Source organism: Theropithecus gelada, chromosome 11 (genome assembly GCF_003255815.1).
Source record: "Theropithecus gelada isolate Dixy chromosome 11, Tgel_1.0, whole genome shotgun sequence".
NCBI classification, from domain to species: Eukaryota; Metazoa; Chordata; class Mammalia; order Primates; family Cercopithecidae; genus Theropithecus; species Theropithecus gelada.
In genome coordinates this window covers 7864606-7883628 of record NC_037679.1, presented here as the reverse complement: position 1 = coordinate 7883628, position 19023 = coordinate 7864606, and the positions used below count along the sequence as shown (strand labels likewise).

The window sequence follows — 19023 nt, the reverse complement described above, 5'->3', positions numbered from 1 at the left end:
AAAAAAAAAAAAAAAAAAAAAAAAAAGACACAGGATTCTAATATTATCCAAATCTATCTAAAATTACCCAAATTTAATCGAGGTAAACTGAACGTGGTTCCAGAAAAGCAGGAAGTGAATGGGAATTGCGTGAATGGGAAGACCAACGGAATTAGATTTAAGATCTACGCTTATTAGTGGTGTAGCGAGGGCAAACTCCCAGAGCCTCAGTTTCTGTGTTGTGGGTGTTTTGCACATTTATCTGACAAAGATTTAGGGACTATTTACTAGGGCCAGGACTTTACTAGGTAGGTGCCATACAAAAATGAAGGCATTGCTCTTGCCTTCAATTTCAATACAATGTAACAAATATTATAACATTAAGGGCTACTGAATATTTTCTAAGTATTGGGTACTATTATAAATACTTTTTACTCATTAAATCTTTACTCCCTTTCACAATCTAAAACATAGGTATTATCACAGAAGAGAGGCATAGAGAGGTTAACTATCTTGCAAGCACCAAACAGTTATCAGACACTGGAGCTGGGATATATTCGTTTTTTTTTTTTTTTTTTTTTTTTTTTTTGAGAAGGAGTCTTGTACTGTCGCCTAGGCTGGAGTGCAGTGGTGAGATTCAGGCTCACTGCAACCTTCACCTACCGAGTTCAAATCATTCTCCTGCCTCAGCCTCCCGAGTAGCTGGGATTACAGGCGTGCGCCACCACACTTGGCTAATTTTTGTATTTTCAGTAGAGACGAGGTTTCACCATGTTGGCCAGGCTGGTCTCCAACTCCGGACTTCAGGTGATCCGCCCGCCTTGGCCTCCCAAACTGCTGGGATTACAGGCGTGAGCCACCGCGCCAGCAAAGGAGCTGGGAAATATCTTGACAGAGGGCAGGAACTGGCTAATCTCTGCAAGTGAGGGGTAATGGTGGAGGCTTTTCACACTCAAGGGGCAGTATTAGTTCACCCATTAGCAAACGTACTTAAAAATTACCTCTTGAGAGTTCCGCTGAATAAATGAAACAGTATATTTAAGTCAGTATTGTGCATGGGACATGTAAGCTCTTAATGTTATTAATTTCATTTTATTCCTTTAAGTTGGATCACTGCGGCGAAACGTGAATGTTTTCATGAATTTGGCTACACATTAAAGCGACCTCTCCAAATGGGTTGTCGTATTTTACATTGCTACCAACAATGTAACAGCCTTCTAGTTGCTTTATGTTTCGATATACGAAAGAGCCCCACCATTTGATTCTGTTTTTCAGTTTCTGACAGCCTCACCTACTTTCTCTTTCAAGTTCATCTGCCCCATTTTTATTTTATTTATTTTTTAGACGGAGTCTCGCTTTGTCACCCAGGCTGGAGGCTGGGGTGCAGTGGCGCGATCTCGGCTCACTGCGACCTCCGTCTCCCGGGTTCAAGCGATTCTCCTGCCTCAGCTTCCCGAGTAGCTGGGACTACAGGCGCACGCCACCACGCCCGGCTAATTTTGTATTTTTAGTAGAGACGGGGTTTCGCCATATTGACCAGGCTGGTCTCGAACTCCTGACCTCGTGATCCGCCTGCTTCGGGCTCCCAAAGTGCTGAGATTACCGACGTGAACCACCGCGCGCGGTCCACCTGCCCCATTTTATATCACCACTGCAGTCACAAACTAAGTTCTCTTAAGAACCACCAAGCGGCGCGTGGGCGGGCGCCTCATACCACTACAATTGCGACCTCACAACCTAACCCCGGGCGCCAACGCTCAATCCGGTTCTCGCGGGAAGATTCATGGTTTTTAAGCGAGAACTTCTAAGCCCACGCCACCGCCCAAGGGTCACGTGACGCGCCTGCGTCCTCGCCTCAAGGTTTTTTTCTCGTCGCATATTGGCTGTTAACTCGACTACGGGGTGTCGCGAGGTGCATTCCGGAAGTAGGTCCTTTGACTTTTGCTTTCTTTACGGAAGAGAGTCACAACCCGGCGGTCGACGCTTAGCGGAAGTTCGTCAAGTCGCAGTTGCCCCCGCACAGCGGATGTGGGTCGCCTTTTAGGTGACGCTGGGAAGTGTTTGCAGCCTCCGCCGCTGCCTTCTGGTTGAAGCACTATGGAGGGAGACAGGAAGAACAACAACAAACGGTGGTATTTCACTCGAGAACAGCTGGAAAATAGCCCATCCCGTCGATTTGGTGTGGACCCAGATAAAGAACTTTCTTATCGCCAGCAGGCGGCCAATCTGCTCCAGGACATGGGGCAGCGTCTTAACGTGTATCCTTGCGGCCTAGGCCTTCGGCCTTTGAGTTGGTCCCGCCATGCTCTGGCGTCTAGGTCTCAGGCTCTGGTGGGGGACGAAAGTGGGGAAGAAGGTGGGCAGAAGCTGGATGTCTAGTTGGGAGAGCCCACGATGGGGCGGGCTGAAACTCAGTTCGCGCTAGGGAAGCGAGGCGGAGTTGGTTTCCCGCTCGCTCACCCGTGCCACCAACCTTGCTGGGCATTCGTATCCTTCCCGGCTTCGTGTTTTAACCAGCCCTTCCAACTCTCTCTTCATTGTGTTCTGATCGGCTCTGGTGACGTTAAGTTTCTCATTTTCCGCTGTGCCCTAGGGGTTTGGGTCTGGCAGAGGTTTCTCTGTTGAGGGCTGCTTCCGAAACCTAGTGTGTAAATTTCGAGAAATTCAGTACCTGAAAGTCTTATAAAGGGTGGTCTAGAATTAATGCCTCAGCCTTGGTCCAAAATCCATTCCTCATCTGCTAGCTGTTTAAGTGACCTGTCAAATTCTTGGTCGTCTTGTCTATAAAATGGGATGATACCTCTTGTGTTTGATTCTGTGTCCATCACAATGCTTTGCAATCAGATGCTCAGTTAGTAGCTGCTGTTTTATAGAATTTCAGAGGAAAGATGTTAGTTTACGTTTGTAGGGGTTACCCACGAATCTAATGTTTTAAATCGTTTACAGAATACTGGGTCCTTAAGTTACTTAGAGTGGTGGTGTGTATTTCATTTTCTTTCTATTTCAAAAATGAGGTAACGGCCGGGTGCGGTGGCTCACACCTGTAATCTCTGCACTTCTGGGAGGCCGAGGCGGGTGGATCACCTGAGGTCAGGAGTTCGAGACCAGCCTGGCCAACATAATTAAACTCCTGTCTACTAAAAATACAAAAAATTACCTCGGCTTAGTGGCGGGCAGCTGTAATCCCAGCTAGTCAGGAGGCTGAGGCAGGAGAATCGCTTGAACCCGGGAGGCGGAGGTTACAGTGAGCCGAGATTGTGCCACTACACTCCAGCTTGGGCAACAATAGTGAAACTCCTTCTCAGAAAAAAAAAATTTTTAAAAAATGAGGTATCCTCTCCCACATATTTTTGTCTGTCAGGAAATACACTTATTTTGTGGTGGAGAAAACTTGTATAGTTTTAAAGTTCTTTCCACTCTGTGTGTGAAAATTTTCTTGGGTGCAGCTTCTATTTAAATGTGTGGCTGACAGTAATGTTTGTATCTTAAGGGTGTGTGCATCTCAAAATGGGTGTCTTTTTTATCGCCAGTTTGTTTCCTGCTGATGTCCAGGTGTGTTTCCTAAGCATCCTATCAGTACGGAGTAAATCTTTTTGTTCGAAATTCTATTTCAGTGTATCCTTAAAACGCTTTCCTTTTTGTATGTGTGTTGTCATTAAGGTTGTCAGCCAGGCGCGGTGGCTCGCACCTGTAATACCAGCACTTTGGGAGGCCCAGGCGGGTCGATCACTTGAGGCCAGGAGTTCAAGACCAGCCTGGCCAAAATGGTGAAAGCCCGTCCCTACTAAAAATACAAAAATTAGCCATGTTTGGTGGCGAGTGCCTATAATCTCAGCTACTGGAGAAGCTGAGGCAGGAGAATCGCTCAAATTTGGGAGGCAGAGGTTTCAGTGAGCCAAGATGGTACCAGTGCACTCCAGCCTGGGCGACAGAGCGAGACTCTGCCCCCTCAAAAAAAGGCTATTGTAATTTGGGACTGCATCATCTCTCTACCCCATATTGTCTGCTGAAGTTTTTAGAAGTAAGGCATTTACAAGTTTTTTCTTCTTCAATTAATGAATTATCAGATCATTTCAGATGTTTCCTGTCCCGTGGATCACCACATGAGAAGGCTTGGTTGCCAGAGAGAAGTGGAACTGAAAATAATTTAGGCCGGGTGTGGTGGCTCATGCCTGTAATCCCAGCACTTTGGGAGACTGAGGCGGGCGGATCACTTGAGGTCAGGAGTTCGACACCAGCCTGGCCAACAAGGTGAAACCCCATCTCTACTAAAAATACAAAAATTAGCCAGGTGTGGTGGCCCAGCCCGTAGTCCCAGCTACTTGGGAGGCTGAGGCAGGAGAATTGCTTGATCCCAGGAGGTGAAGGTTTCAGTGAGCTGAGGTTGTGCCACTGCACTCAGCCTGGGCGACAGAACGAGACTCTGTCTGAAAAAAAAAAAAAAAAGAAAGTAATTTAGTTGATGGAGTTTAGCAGGTGAGAGAGGTAGTGGAGACATACCTATGGGCCAGATCAGGGTGGGCGCTGTAAATCATATTAGATTATAGATATCTGCCACCATGCCTGGCTAATTTTTGTGTTTTTAGTCAAGGAGGGGTTTCGCCATGTTGCCCAAACTGGTCTCAAACTCCTGACCTCAGGTGATCCACCTGCCTCTGCCTCTACCCAAAGTCCTGGGATTACAGGTGTGAACCACCGTGCCCAGCCAGGCCTTATAAATTGTTTTTTTTTTTTTTTTGGAGATGGAGTTTTGTTCTTGTTGCCCAGGCTGGAGTGCAATGGCGTGATCTTGGCTCTCCGCAACCTCCGCCTCCCGGTTCAAGCGATTCTCCTGCCTCAACCTCCCGAGTAGCTGGGATTACAGGCATGCCCCACCATGCCCAGCTAATTTTCTGTTTTTAGTAGAGACAGGGTTTCTCCGTGTTGGTCAGGCTGGTCTCGAACTCCTGACCTCAGGTGATCTGCACCCCCTTTGGCTTCCCAAAGTGTTGAGATTACAGGAGTGAGCCACCGCACCCGGCCGCCTTATTTTAAAACTCTGTCTAGATCCATGCATCCTGATATGTTTGTTTATTCATTCAGTACATTTATATTAAATATTTGTTATATGTAAGCCATTGTAATAAGTGTCAGTTGGTGATTAGTAATTTGGTGAAAGAAAACAGACATATTCTTTGATTTGGAGAGATAAGTATGATTTTCATTTAGTAGCATCTACTTGCTTGGCCATTTCATCCTTTTGGGAGGGAGATAGAGGTTATCTTTTCCAGAATTATATCTGCCTGTTTTTGGATCTTAACTTGAACTCTTCAGCTCACAATTGACTATCAACACTGCTATAGTATACATGCATCGATTCTACATGATTCAGTCCTTCACACAGTTTCCTGGAAATGTAAGTATAATTTTTTTTTTTTTTTTTTTATAGTGTAATCCTTTTGTGATTGATTCCAACTACCTATTCCATTTGTGGTTGGTCTTTGCTACTGAACTGTGACTTGAACTTTAGAATTTAGGGTTGATCAGTTTCATTATGCGCTGTGTTGCTGTTCTGAATCCAGCTTTTCATTTTTCCTGTTAAGTGTCTGCTTGTCTAGTGGATTTATAGTACATCCATGTTGATTCTCTAAAGTAGATTAGGCCGGGTGCAGTGGCTCACACTTTGAGAGACGGAGATGGGAGGATCACTTGAGCCCAGGAGTTCAAAACCAGCCTGGGCAACATAATGAGACCTCATTTCTACAAAATATCAAAACAAAAACAAAAACCAAGTAGCTGGGTGTGGTGGTATGCATCTGTGGTCTCAGCTACTCCAGAGGCTGGCAAGAGGATTGCTTGAACTCAGGGAGTTGAGGATGCAGTGAGCCAAGATCGAGTCACTGCACTCCAGCCTGGGCATCAGAGTGAGACCCTGTCCCCAAAAAAACCCCCCAAAAACAGATTATCAGACATCTAAAGTCAACATTTTGAGATTGGAGGAGTAACATTAAAGGGGAAATCATGTGTAATTTAGGTATAGCTTTATTTTTCTTGCTGGGGCAGGGAGACAGGCAGGGTCTTGCCCTGTTGTCCATGGTGGAGTGCAGTGGTTTGATTACAGTTCATTGCAGCCTTAACCTTCTGGTCTCAAGCAGTCCTCCTGCCTTAGCCTCCCAAGTGACTGGGACCACAGGCCTGCCACCATCCCTGGCAATTAAAAAAATTTTTTTTGTGGAGATAGGGTCTCCCTATGTTGCCCAGCCTGGTCTCAAACTCCAGGGCTCAAGGGATCCTTCCGCCTCCACCTTCTAAAATGTTGGGATTACAGGCATAAGCCGCCATTCGTGGTGTTAATTTTGAAGTAGTTTATAAAATATGGTCACAGCAAAAGAAGTAAATGTAAGTTACTTAGATTTTCCAAAAGCCTTTGGTAAAATTCCAGTCAGCAGTTGGAGGGGAAGGTACATTATGTAATAATAACTGGGAAAATGACTTTTAAGAACATGAAAAATAGGCCGGGCGCGGTGGCTCAAGCCTGTAATCCCAGCACTTTGGGAGGCCGAGACGGGTGGATCACTAGGTCAGGAGATCGAGACCATCCTGGCTAACACGGTGAAACCCCGTCTCTACCAAAAAATACAAAAAACTAGCTGGGCGAGGTGGCGGGCGCCTGTAGTCCCAGCTACTCAGGAGGCTGAGACAGGAGAATGGCCCGAACCCGGGAGGCGGAGCTTGCAGTGAGCTGAGATCCGGCCACTGCACTCCAGCCTAGGCGACAGAGCGAGACCCCGTCTCAAAAAAAAAAAAAAAAAAAAAAAAAGAACATGAAAAATAGGTTATGCGTGGTGTCTCATTCTTATGTATAATCACAGCACTTTGGGAGGTCCAAGTGGGAGGATTGATTGAGCCCAGGAGTTTGAGACCAGCCTGGGCAACATAGTAAGACCCCGTTTTTACAAAAAAAAGAAAAAGGTAAAAAAAATTTTTTAAAGAACATGAAGAATAAAATAATACTAATAAAGAAATTGTATTTTTTTGTACGGAATTATAAATAGTGATCTTTTCAGTGTTGCTATTTGAAATGGTCCTATTTAACATTATTATAAACGACTTGGAAGTGAATGCATAGTGATATCCCAGTTTTAGGAAGGACTATATTTACTTAATAGAATGCTAGGGTAATAGGGATAAACTTGAGTACTTCATATGCATTGATTTTTTTTTTTTTTGAGATGGAGTTTCACTCTTGTTGACCAGGATGGAGTGCAATGGCATGATCTCAGCTCATTGTAACATCCGCCTTGCAGATTCAAGCAGTCCTCTTTCCTCAGCCTCCCAAGTAGCTGGGATTCCAGGCATGTGCCACCACACCTGGCTAATTTTTGTATTTTTAATAGAGACAAGGTTTCACCATGTTGGTCAGGCTGGTTTTCAACTTCTGACCTCAGGTGATCTGCCTGCCTCGGCCTCCCAAAGTGTTGGGATTCCAGGTGTGAGCCACCGTACCGGCTATATAGTTTATATGGATTTGTGAGTCAAATATTTCACTCCTTTTTTTTTTTTTTTTTGAGACGGAGTCTTGCTCAGTCGCCCAGGCTGGAGTGCAGTGGTGCGATCTCATCTCACCGCAAGCCCCGCCTCCCGGGTTCACGCCATTCTCCTGTCTCAGCCTCCTGAGTAGCTGGGACTACAGGCGCCCGCCATTATGCCCAGCTAATTTTTTTGTATTTTTAGTGGAGATGGGGTTTCACCGTGTTAGCCAGGATGGTCTCGATCTCCTGACCTCGTGATCCGCCGGTCTCAGCCTCCCAAAGTGCTGGGATTACAGGCGTGAGCCACCGCGCCCAGCCGGTTTTTTTTTTTTAAGACAAAGTTATCCTGCTGGGTGCGGTGGCTTACACCTATAATCCCAGAACTTTGGGAGGCCGAGGCGGGCGGATCACCTGAGGTCGGGAGTTTGAGACCAGCCTGAGCAACATGGAGAAACCCCATCTCTGCTAAAACAAAAATTAGCCAGACATGGTGTCTCATGCCTGTAATCCCAGCTACTCAGGAGGCTGAGGCAATCACTTGAACTGGAGAGGCCGAGGTTGTGGTGAGCCGAGATTGCTATTGCACTCCAGCCTAGGCGACAAGAGCAAACCTCTGTCTCAAAAAGAAAAAGGTTATGCCTTTGAGGATGCTTATTTCATATCCTTAGAATGGTGGGTTTTCAGATTTTTTGTAATTTTTTTAATGCTGTAGAAAGAGAGTCTATGAAGCTAGACATAGCTCCTGAAATGTAAGAAACTGGCAGAAAAAGTACTGGGAGTAACTGCACAGGAAACTTTTTGGATTTGTGAACTAAGATTTTTGCTAATGATCCACCCTGGCTGGCCTTCTTCTGCCCTTAGCCCCTGTACCTCTAGTTATGCCCTGGAGCCGTGCTCTGGCTTTGATTGCAGGGAGTATACCCTTCTTATTAAGAGAGAGAGAAGCCTGTTAGCATTTAATGAGGCTATCTGATAACACCAGAGTCAAAGGTAGTGAGTAGTTACAAAGTGAAATTTGAAGAGGAAATTCCTAGCTGTTTTGCCAGTTCTGAAAGTTTTCTATACTTCCTTTTTATTATGATAAAGACTTGAAATCTGGGGTGAAGTAAATATCAAATCAAAAAAAGAAAATCTCAAATCATTTTGTCCACTCTTCATGTATAGGTTAATATATATTTTCCCCTGCTTTTATCTTTTATTTATTTATTTATTTGTTTATTTATTTTTGAGACAGAGTCTCGCTCTGTCACCCAGGCTGGAGTGCAGTGGCGTTATCTCAGCTCACTGCAACCTCCACCTGCCAGGTTCAAGCGATTCTCCTGTCTCAACCTCCTAAGTAACTAGGACTACAGATACCCGCCACCACACTTGACTAATTTTTGTATTTTTAGTAGAGACAGGGTTTCGCTATGTTGGCCAGGCTTGTCTCAAACTGCTGACCTTGTAATCCGCCCGCCTCATCCTCCCAGAGTGCTGGGATTACAGATGTGAGCCACTGTGCCTAGCCTTGTATTTTAAATTATATCTTTTTTCTTTTGAGTCCCGGAGTCTTGCTCTTTCCCCCAGGCTGGATTGCAGTGGCATGATCTCGGCTCACTGCAACCTCCGACTCCTGGGTTCAAGCAATTCTCCTGCCTCAGCCTCCCAAGTAGCTGGGATTACAGGCGCCTGCCCCCACACCCGGCTAATTTTTGTATTTTTAGTAGAGACGGGGTTTCACCATCTTGGCCAGCGTGGTCTTGAATTCCTGACCTCATAATCCACCCGCCTCGGCTACCAAGTGCTGGAATTATAGCCATGAGCCACCGTGCCAGGCCGTATCTTTTTATTTCTTTTCTTTTTTTTTTTTTTTGAGACGGGGTCTAGCTCTGTCCCCAGGCTGGAGTGCAGTGGCCCGATCTCGGCTCACTGCAAGCTCCACCTCCCGGGTTCACGTCATTCTCCTGCCTCAGCCTCCCGAATAGCTGGGACTACAGGCGCCTGCTACCACACCTGGCTAATTTTTTTTGTATTTTTAGTAGAGATGGGGTTTCACCATGTTAGCCAGGATGGTCTTGATCTCCTGACCTTGTGATCCTCCCGCCTTGGCCTCCCAAAGTGCTAGGTTTACATGTGTTAAGCTTAACAAGGACAGAAATTCCCTTTTTTGTATATTCTCTTTTTTTTTTTTTTTGAGACGGAGTCTCGCTCTGTCGCCTGGGCTGGAGTGCAGTGGCCGGATCTCAGCTCACTGCAAGCTCTGCCTCCCGGGTTCACGCCATTCTCCTGCCTCAGCCTCCCGAGCAGCTGGGACTACAGGCGCCCGCCACCTCGCCCGGCTAGTTTTTTTTGTATTTTTTAGTAGAGACGGGGTTTCACCGTGTTAGCCAGGATGGTCTTGATCTCCTGACCTCGTGATCCGCCCGTCTCGGCCTCCCAAAGTGCTGGGATTACAGGCTTGAGCCACCGCGCCCGGCCCTTTTTTGTATATCCTCTAAAGCAACTTCAGTAAACTTATTGAATGAATGTATGATCTGGTAATTATCCAATATAGAGAGATTCTTTAAAACTTTTTTTTTTTTTTTTTTTGAGACGGAGTCTCACTCTGTTGCCCAGGCTGGAGTGCAGTGGCGCGATCTCGGCTCACTGCAAGCTCTGCCCCCTGGGTTCACGCCATTCTCCTGCCTCAGCCTCCTGAGTGGCTGGGACTACAGGCGCCTGCCACTGCACCTGACTCATTTTTTGTATTTTTAGTAAAGACAGGGTTTCACCATATTAGCCAGGATGGTCTCGATCTCCTGACCTCATGATCCTCCCGTCTCGGCCTCCCAAAGTGCTGGGATTATAGGCCTGAGCCACTGCCCCTGGCCTCAAACATTTTATATATATTTATTTTTTAGAGACAGGAGGTCTCGCTCTGTTGCCCAGTCTGGTCTCAAATTCCTGGCCTCAAGCTGTCCTCCCACCTCAGTCTCCCAAAGTGCTAGGATTGCAGGCATGGGCCACTGCACCTGGCTAGTATAGGGATATTCTTTTGAATGTCATGACCTTTTTCAAAATCCATTGATTAATATGAAGTTGTGGATCCTTTTTAGAGGATTGATTTTAGGCACATTTTGGAATCAACAGATTCTAGATTTAATATCATCTTTTAACATGTTAATTCTAAATTTAGCTGTGATGAATCCAAATTTAAATGTGAGAGGACTTAATACATTAAGTGTGGTCTAATAATAAATGTGGCATTGATATGTTATATATCCTGTCAAGTTGTCAGGCATTTGTGTGTGTATGTGTGTGTGTTTTTCTTGTTACAAAGGTATAGGCTGAGTGCGGTGACTCAGGCCTGTAATCCTAGCACTTTGGGAGGCCGAGTTGGGTGGATCATTTGAGGTCAGGAGTCGAGACCATCCTGGCCAACATGGTGAAACCCCGTCTCTATTAAAAACGCAAAAATCAGCTGGGCATGGTGGCATACACCTGTAGTCCCAGCTACTCACTCAGAAGGCTGAGGCAGGAGAATCGCTTGAACCCGGGTGGTGAAGGTTGCAGTGAGCTGAGATCACATCATTGCACTCCAGCTTGGGCGACACAGTGAGACTCCATCTCAAAAAAAAAAAAAACAAAAAACCCCAAAAGTATTATAATAAATTCCCATGGTAAAAATTAAGACAGTACAGAAATATATGTGGAAAGTGAAAACTACTCTGTAATCCCACCCAGAGATAACCATTGATAAAGGTTTTGTATATAGTGGCCCAGATATTTTTCTGTGCACATAAACTAGCATTTATGTATTTCTATTAAAAAATCACATCTTGCTATGCTACTGTTGCACAGCTTGCCTTTATCATGTAACAATGTGTATCGGACATCTTTCCATATTTCTCATTATTATTATTTTTTGGATTTCTTACTATTTTAAATTGCCAGATGGTATCTGTGTAGTTACTGTAGGTTATTTAAGCAGCTCTTTGTTGATAGCTATTTGGGTTGTTCTAGTTTATTATATTGTATGTTATGTTTCATGGGATAGTCTTGTGTGTATATATAGAGTGCACTTATATAAGCATTTTAATATAAGTTCCTATAGGTGGAATTGCTGTGCCCCAAGTATATATAAAAATTTTTGTAGTGTCAGTTTGCCCTATGAAAGATTATACATTATACGTTGTTTCCAGCACTATAGGTGAGGGTCCTTTTCTTTCCACCCTAACAAACAACACATATTCATTACTTTAAGAAACATTTATTGAGTTCTTTTTTTTTTCTTTTTCTTTTTTTTTTTTTTTTTGAGACAGAGTCTCCTCTGTTGCCCAGGAGTGCAGTGGTGCCATAATTGAGTTTAGTTTTATTTTGGTTTTATTAGTTTATGCCTACTAGGAACTTTTAGTTCCTAGTAGACTTAAAACCTTAGTATAGTCTTTGACTTGTCCTTTTCCCCTTTGTTCAGTTAGTTATAGTCCCCCCACCCCAAGATAGGGTTTTACTCTGTCACCTAGGCCAGGCTGGAGTGCAGTGGTGCAATCATATCTCACTGCAGCCTCCATCTGCTGGGCTCAAGTGATCCTCCTGCCTTACCAGACTATAGTGCCACCAGGCCCAGTGAATTTTCCTTTTGATTTTTTGTAGAGATGAGGTCTTGCTATGTTGCTTAGGCTTGAGCTCAAGGGATCCTCCTGCCTTGGCCTCCCAAAGTGCTAGGATTACAGGCAAGAGTCTGCTCCCAGCCTATAAAGTCTTGCTAATTTTATAATGTTACCATTTTTTCCCTCTCCTTATAAATATATACTTTTGTTTTGTTTTGTTTTTTTTGAGATGGAGTCTCGCTCTGTCACCCAGGCTGGAGTGTAGTGGTGTGACCTTGGCTCACTGCAAGCTCTGCTTCCCGGGTTCGTGCCATTCTCCTGCCTCAGCCTCCCAAGTAGCTGGGACTACAGGCACCCGCCACCATGCCCGGCTAAGTTTTTGTATTTTTAGTAGAGACAGGGTTTCACCATGTTAGCAAGAATGGTCTCGATCTCCTGACCTTGTGATCTGCCTGCCTTGGCCTCCTAAAGTGCTGGGATTACAGGTGTGAGCCACTGAGCCCGGCCTAAATATATACTTTTTAAATTATCATAAAATTGGAAGAGGACAGGAAATAAAGAGATAATCCTGTTAACATTTTAGAATATATCCCATTAAAAGTTTTTCTTTGTGTGCAAATACATGTACATATATTTAGTGCAGCTCTATTAGTTTTACAAAGTGATGCCTGTGTTTCTTTTTTCCTTTGTTTCTACTGCTAGTGTCTACTCTAAACTCTTTTTTTTTTTTTGAGATAGAGTCTTGCTCTGTGGCCCAGGTTGGAGTGCAATGGCATGATCTTGGCTCACTGCAACCTCTGCCTCCTGGGTTCAAGCTATTCTCCTGCCTCAGCCTCCCAAGTAGCTGGGACCACAGGCGTACACCACCACTCCTGGCTAATTTTTGTAATTTTAGTAGAGATGGGCTTTTACCATGTTGGCCAGCCTGTTCTTGAACTCCTGACCTCAGGTGATCTGCCCACCTCGGCCTCCCAAAGTGCTGGGATTACAGGCATCAGCCGCCATGCCCGGCCTACTCTAAACTTTTTAGAATCATTTTTTCTATATTTTAAAATAATTTTTAAAAAACAGAGACAGGGTCTCACTGTGTTGCCCAGGCTGATCTCGAACTTTGAGCTCAAGTGATTCTCCTGCTTTGGCCTCCCAAAGTACTCTAAACTTTATGTCCTAATGCCTAAATTATTATTTAAGTTAACTTTCATTTTATTTTTTGAGACAGTATTGCTCTGTTGCCCAGGCTGGTGTACAATGGCATGATATTGGCTCACTTGAACCCCTGCCTCCTGGGTTCAGGCAGTTTTCTTGAGTAAGTGGGACTGCCCTACTAGAAGACTCCCTAGTGGTGGTGTGTGTCACCATGCCTGGCTAATTTTTGTGTTTTTAGTAGAGATGGGGTTTCACCATGTTGCCCAGGCTGGTCTTGAATTCCTGACTTCAAGTGATCCGCCGCCTCAGCCTCTCAAAATGCTGGGATTACAGGCGTGAGCCACGACACGCAGCCTGAATTAACTTTTAATGTATCCCATCCTTTTCTCCTAGTTCTACCTACCACCAGATTACTCCTTCTAAATATTACTTTGTTTTAAAAATTTATGTTTATTAATTATCATATGTACATAATAGTTACATACATTTATCATAAACATTTTTAAAACTGTTTTTCAAAATCTTTAGTGTCACTCTTGTTAAGAATCTTGGCTGGGTGAGGTGACTTACACCTGTAATCCTAGGAGTTTGGGAGGCAGAGACAGGAGAATCACTTGAGCCCAGGAGTTTGAGCAGCCTGGACAATGTAGGGCGACCCCATCTCTATTAAAAATAAAAATAAATTAACTGGGTGTGGTAGCGTGTGCCTGTGATCCCAGCTACTTCAAAGGCTGAGATGGGAATATCTCAGCCTTCCACAGGTTGAGTGGAACTGTGATGACACCACTGCACTGCAGTTGGGTGACAGAGTGAGATGCTGTCTCAAAAAAAAAAAAAAAAAAAAAGAAAAAAAAATTTGTGTTCCACATCCGATTATCTGATTTATTTAACTACTCAGTTTAGTGTTGAAAATGTGCTTTATGCCCCGATCAAAATACCTTTGTTCATACCCATTTTTCTCTGATCCTGTTTTGTTTATCCTAAAGTCTGAGGAATATATATGTAGTATGCTTCATATTCATCTGAAACAAATGTGAAGGAAATGAATCACTATGTTTACTTAAAACAATTCTTTTTAATGTGTGTATGGAGATGGAGTCTCTCACTGTGTTGCCCAGGCTGGTCTCGGACTTCTGGGCTCAAGTGATCGCCCGCCTCTGCTTCCCAAAGTGCTGAGATTATAGACTTTGAACCACCGTACCTGGCCTAAAAAAATTTTGTTTTAAATTATTTTTGTCTCCTATGGTCTTGTCTGAAATGATTACTATGAGTTGAATTTGTGGAGAAAAACTTATTCTAGAAAAGTATGGCATAGATGACATCAGAGTTACAAATAAGTATTAGAATATCAGTTCTAGTCAGTAAAATGAAATATATGTTTAAATTCTGTAAAATTATTTATGTATTTCTTTGTCTCTTGGTGAATTATAGCTCTTAACATTACCATCTTTGATTCATTGAAATATTCTTAATATTCAAGAAAAGTGGCCGGGCGCGGTGGCTCAAGCTTGTAATCCCAGCACTTTGGGAGGCCGAGACGGGCGGATCACGAGGTCGGGAGATCGAGACCATCCTGGCTAACACGGTGAAACCCCGTCTCTACTAAAAAAAAATACAAAAAACTAGCCGGGCGAGGTGGCGGGCTCCTGTAGTCCCAGCTACTCCGGAGGCTGAGGCAGGAGAATGGCGTAAACCCGGGAGGCGGAGCTTGCAGTGAGCTGAGATCCGGCCACAGCACTCCAGCCTCGGCGACACACCCGGACAAACTCCGTCTCAAAAAAAAAAAAAAACAAAAAAACAAAAAAAAAAAAAAAGAAAAGTTCTACTTCCTGAAATTTCCAAGATCACCAGGCTACATTTATGTCATATTGCTCTAATCTTTTATAAAGTTTGTTATCTACTTGTGTATTGACTTCAATTTTTCCCTCTTAGTGCTTTTTATAAATAATGCCTTGCATATAATGCCATGCTTTATATTTTTGAAAGATTTGATATGTATAAGTAATTGAGATGCAATTCACATACAATTAAATTCATTTGTTTAAATTATATAGTTCACTGGTTTTTAGTATATGCACAAAATTGTGCAACTATCAACACAATCTAATTCCAGAACATTTACATCACCCCTCACCTATTAGCAGTTATTCCTATACTCCCCTCTCCCCAGCTCCTGGCAACCACTAAACTTTTTCTCTATATGGATTTGTATATTCTGGACGTTTCAATTTACTCCTTAAAAGATGTATTGAGTGATTTGATACAAACTTAATAAAGAATCTCATTTTAAATAGAAAACTGTCTGTTTACATCTAGTAGCTTCTCCCATAGATAGCTTTTAATGAGAGTTTGCCAAATAATTGGTGTTTAGAAGTGACATGGATTAATGGCTAGGAGAGGGGAAGATGCTAGAAGCTGGGGGGAAAGGGTAAAGAGGTGACAAAATCGAGGCAAGTAAATAACTTGATTTGAGACTTAGCTCCTCTTTGGATCTATCTTGATCTATAAATGAATACATTGGTAATAAATATGATTTATTTTCTCTCCATTCAGTCTGTGGCTCCAGCAGCCTTGTTTCTAGCAGCTAAAGTGGAGGAGCAGCCCAAAAAATTGGAACATGTCATCAAGGTAGCACATACTTGTCTCCATCCTCAGGAATCCCTTCCTGATACTAGAAGTGAGGTAGGAGATTAATTACCCATCTGTTTTTCTTAATCTTTTTCTTTCTTTTTTTTTTTTACCGTACTCCCAAGCATGCCAGGATCTTTATATATTTCGATGCAACTTAATTTTATAACTTTGATTTATTGAAGTTTGGATTGGGGTTATTAAAAGAACCTTTTAGTGTTTGTGTTTTCCTTAACAATAAAAATTCAGGCTGGGTATGGTGGTGGCTCACACCTGTAATCCTAGCACTTGGGAGGGTAAGGTGGGAGAATCACTTTAGGCCAGAAGTTCAAGACCAGCCTGGACAACATAGCAAGACCCTGTCTCTATGGGGAAAAAAAAAAAAAAAAAAAGCCAGATGTAGTGGCTCATGCCTGTAATTCCCAACACTTTGGGAGGCTGAGGCAGGACAATTGCTTGAGTCCAGTTCAAGACCAGCTCTGGCAACAAAGTGAAACATCCTTTTTACAAAAAAAGAAAAAAAAAAAAACCTGGACATGCTGGCTAACATCTTTAGTCCCAGCTACTTGGGAGACTGAAGTGGGAGGGTTGCTTGAGCATGGGATGTTGAGGCTGCAGTGAGCCATGATCATACCACTGCAGGCAACAGTGCCAGGACCCTGTCTGAAAAACAAAACAAAACATAAATTTTGTGGCAAAAGTTGTGTATTTGTTGCAGTAAAATTTGAAAATACAGAAAAATGAAGAAGAAAGTATCTCTCAGATAAATTCTAGACCAATGGTCCCAGATGTTTTTTGGCACCCGGGACTGGTTTCATGGGAGACAGTTTTTACATGGACAGAGAGAGGGTGGGGTTGGAGATGGTTTTGGGATGATTCAAGCACATTACATTTATTGTTCATTTTATTTGTTATTATTATATTGTTATACATAATGAAATAATTATATAACTCACCATAATGTAGAATCAGTGGGAGCCCTAAGCGTCTCTCTCTCTCTTTTTTTTTTGAGACGGAGTCTTGCTTTTGTCACCAGGCTGGAGTGCAGTGGCGCGATCTCGGCCCACTGCAACCTCCACCTCCCGGGTTCAAGTGATTCTGCTGCCTCAGCCTCCCGAGTAGGTGGGACTACAGGTGCACGCCACCACACCTTGCTTATTTTTGTATTTTTAGTAGAGACAGAGTTTCACCATGTTGGCAGGATGGTCTTGACCTCTTGACCTTGTGATCTGCCTGCCTCAGCCTCCCAAAGTGCTGGAATTACAGGTGTGAGCCACTGCCCCCGGCCACCCTGAGCTTCCTTTCCTCCAACTAGATGGTCCCGTCTGGGGGTGATGGGAGACAGTGACAGATCATCAGGCATTAGATTCTCATAAAAAGCAGCAAATTAGATCACTTGCATGGGCAGTTCACCACAGGGTTCAAGCACTCCTATAAGAATCTAATGCCACGGCTGATCAGACAAGAGGCGGAGCTCAGGTTGGGCAATGTGAATGATGGGGAGCGGCTGTAAATACAGATGAAGCTTCACTCACTCGTCTGCCGCTCAACTCCTGCTGTGCGGCTTAGTTCATAACAGGCCATGGACCCCCTGTTAGAGAGACAACTGAAGCACAGGTATACTAATGAACCACTGTTATTTGTGGTTTCTTTTGTATAAATAGCTATGTGTGCATGTATTTTGTCTCTGGTTTTGTTTTTGTTTGCTTCCTATATCCCAAATATTTTCCCATCTGATGGATTCTCTACTTTTTAAAAATGTCTGGCTAGTATTTGATGACATATATGTGAATGTATGTAGTTTTAACCATTCTCCATGAGGAAGTCTAGACAATTTTAGCTTTTCATCACTATAAGTGTTATGAAAAATATTCTTTTTTTTTTTTTTTTTTTTTTTTTTAGGTTTCGCTCTCTTGCCCTGGCTGGAGTCCAGTAGTGTGATCATGGCTCATTGTGGCCTCGACCTCCCGGGCTCAGTGATCTCCCCGACCTCAGCTTCCTGAGCGGCTGGGACTAGGTGTGTGCCACCATGCCCAGCTAGTTTTTGTAGAGATGGGGTTTCACCATGTTGCCCAGGCTGTTCTCGACGTCCTGAGCTCAAGTAATCCACCCCTTTGGCCTCCCAAGTGCTGGGATTACAGGCGTGAGCCACTGCACCTGGCTGAAAAGTATTGTTATAAATTTTTGTTATGGATTCTTAAATTAGTAGTGATACTAGTTATTTTTTTAACTTTTTTTTTTTTTTTCCCCCGAGTTGGGAGTTTCGCTCTTGTTGCCCAGGCTGGAGTGCAGTGGCGTGATCTTGGCTCACCACAACCTCTTCTTCGCAGATTCAAGCGATTCTCCTGCCTCAGCCTCCCTAGTAGCTGGGATTACAGGCATGTGCTACCATGCCTGGCTAATTTTGTATTTTTAGTAGAGACGGGGTTTCTCCATGTTGGTCAGACTGGTCTTGAACTCCCGACCTCAGGTGATAAGCCCGCCCCGGCCTCCCAAAGTGCTGGGATTACAGGTGTGAGCCACTGCCCCTGGTCTATTTTTTTAACTTAAAGAAAATTATAAAAATTACTTATGCTTATGATAAAAGAATTCAAACACTTAAGAAACATTTAAAGTTAAAGTTGGCCTTTTCTCCTAGGAAGATAGTGCCAATTACTGTTTGATATGTATTCTTTCAGATCTTTATCCTGCACATGTACACAGGACTTTTTTTGTTTTCTTCCATCCTTTTTTGACTTTATTAAAGAAGGAAAAGGCTGGACATGGTGGCTCATGCCTGTAATCCCAGCGCATTGGGAGGCTGAGATGGGAGGATTGCTTAAGCCCAGGAGTTCAAGACCAGCTTGGGCAACATGGTAAAACCCCTTCTCTACCAAAAATACAGAAATTAGCTGGGCATGGTGGTGCATGACTGTGGTCCCAGTTACTCGGGAGGCTGAGGTGGGAGGATTGCTTGAGCCTGGGAGGCAGTGGTTGCAGTAAGCTGAGATGGCACCATTACACTCTAGCCTTGGTGACAGAGCCAAACTCTAAAAATAAAATAAGATGTAAATAAAATATATACAATAAAATAGAAGGAAAACTCTCTCCTGCTTTTAGAAGCCAGTGATTGGGGAGTGATGATAAATTGAGAGGTCTGACACTTGTAAGCGATTGGAGAAAAATAATGTATTTGTGGTGAGACTAGATTA

The 19023-nt window shown here is 43.7% G+C and overlaps 1 protein-coding gene across 1 annotated transcript in view; it reads left to right on the top strand.

Annotated features, from left to right (window-relative positions):
* The first annotated feature begins 1692 nt into the window (after positions 1 to 1692).
* CCNT1 (cyclin T1) overlaps positions 1693 to 19023 on the top strand; it is a 35491-nt gene continuing 18160 nt past the window's right edge. Inside the window, exons 1-3 of the mRNA XM_025403449.1 lie at positions 1693 to 2237; positions 5293 to 5374; positions 15758 to 15886. Of these exons, the coding sequence (XP_025259234.1) occupies positions 2077 to 2237; positions 5293 to 5374; positions 15758 to 15886 (372 nt within the window). The 5' untranslated portion in view covers positions 1693 to 2076. The remainder of the gene's footprint in view (positions 2238 to 5292; positions 5375 to 15757; positions 15887 to 19023) is intronic.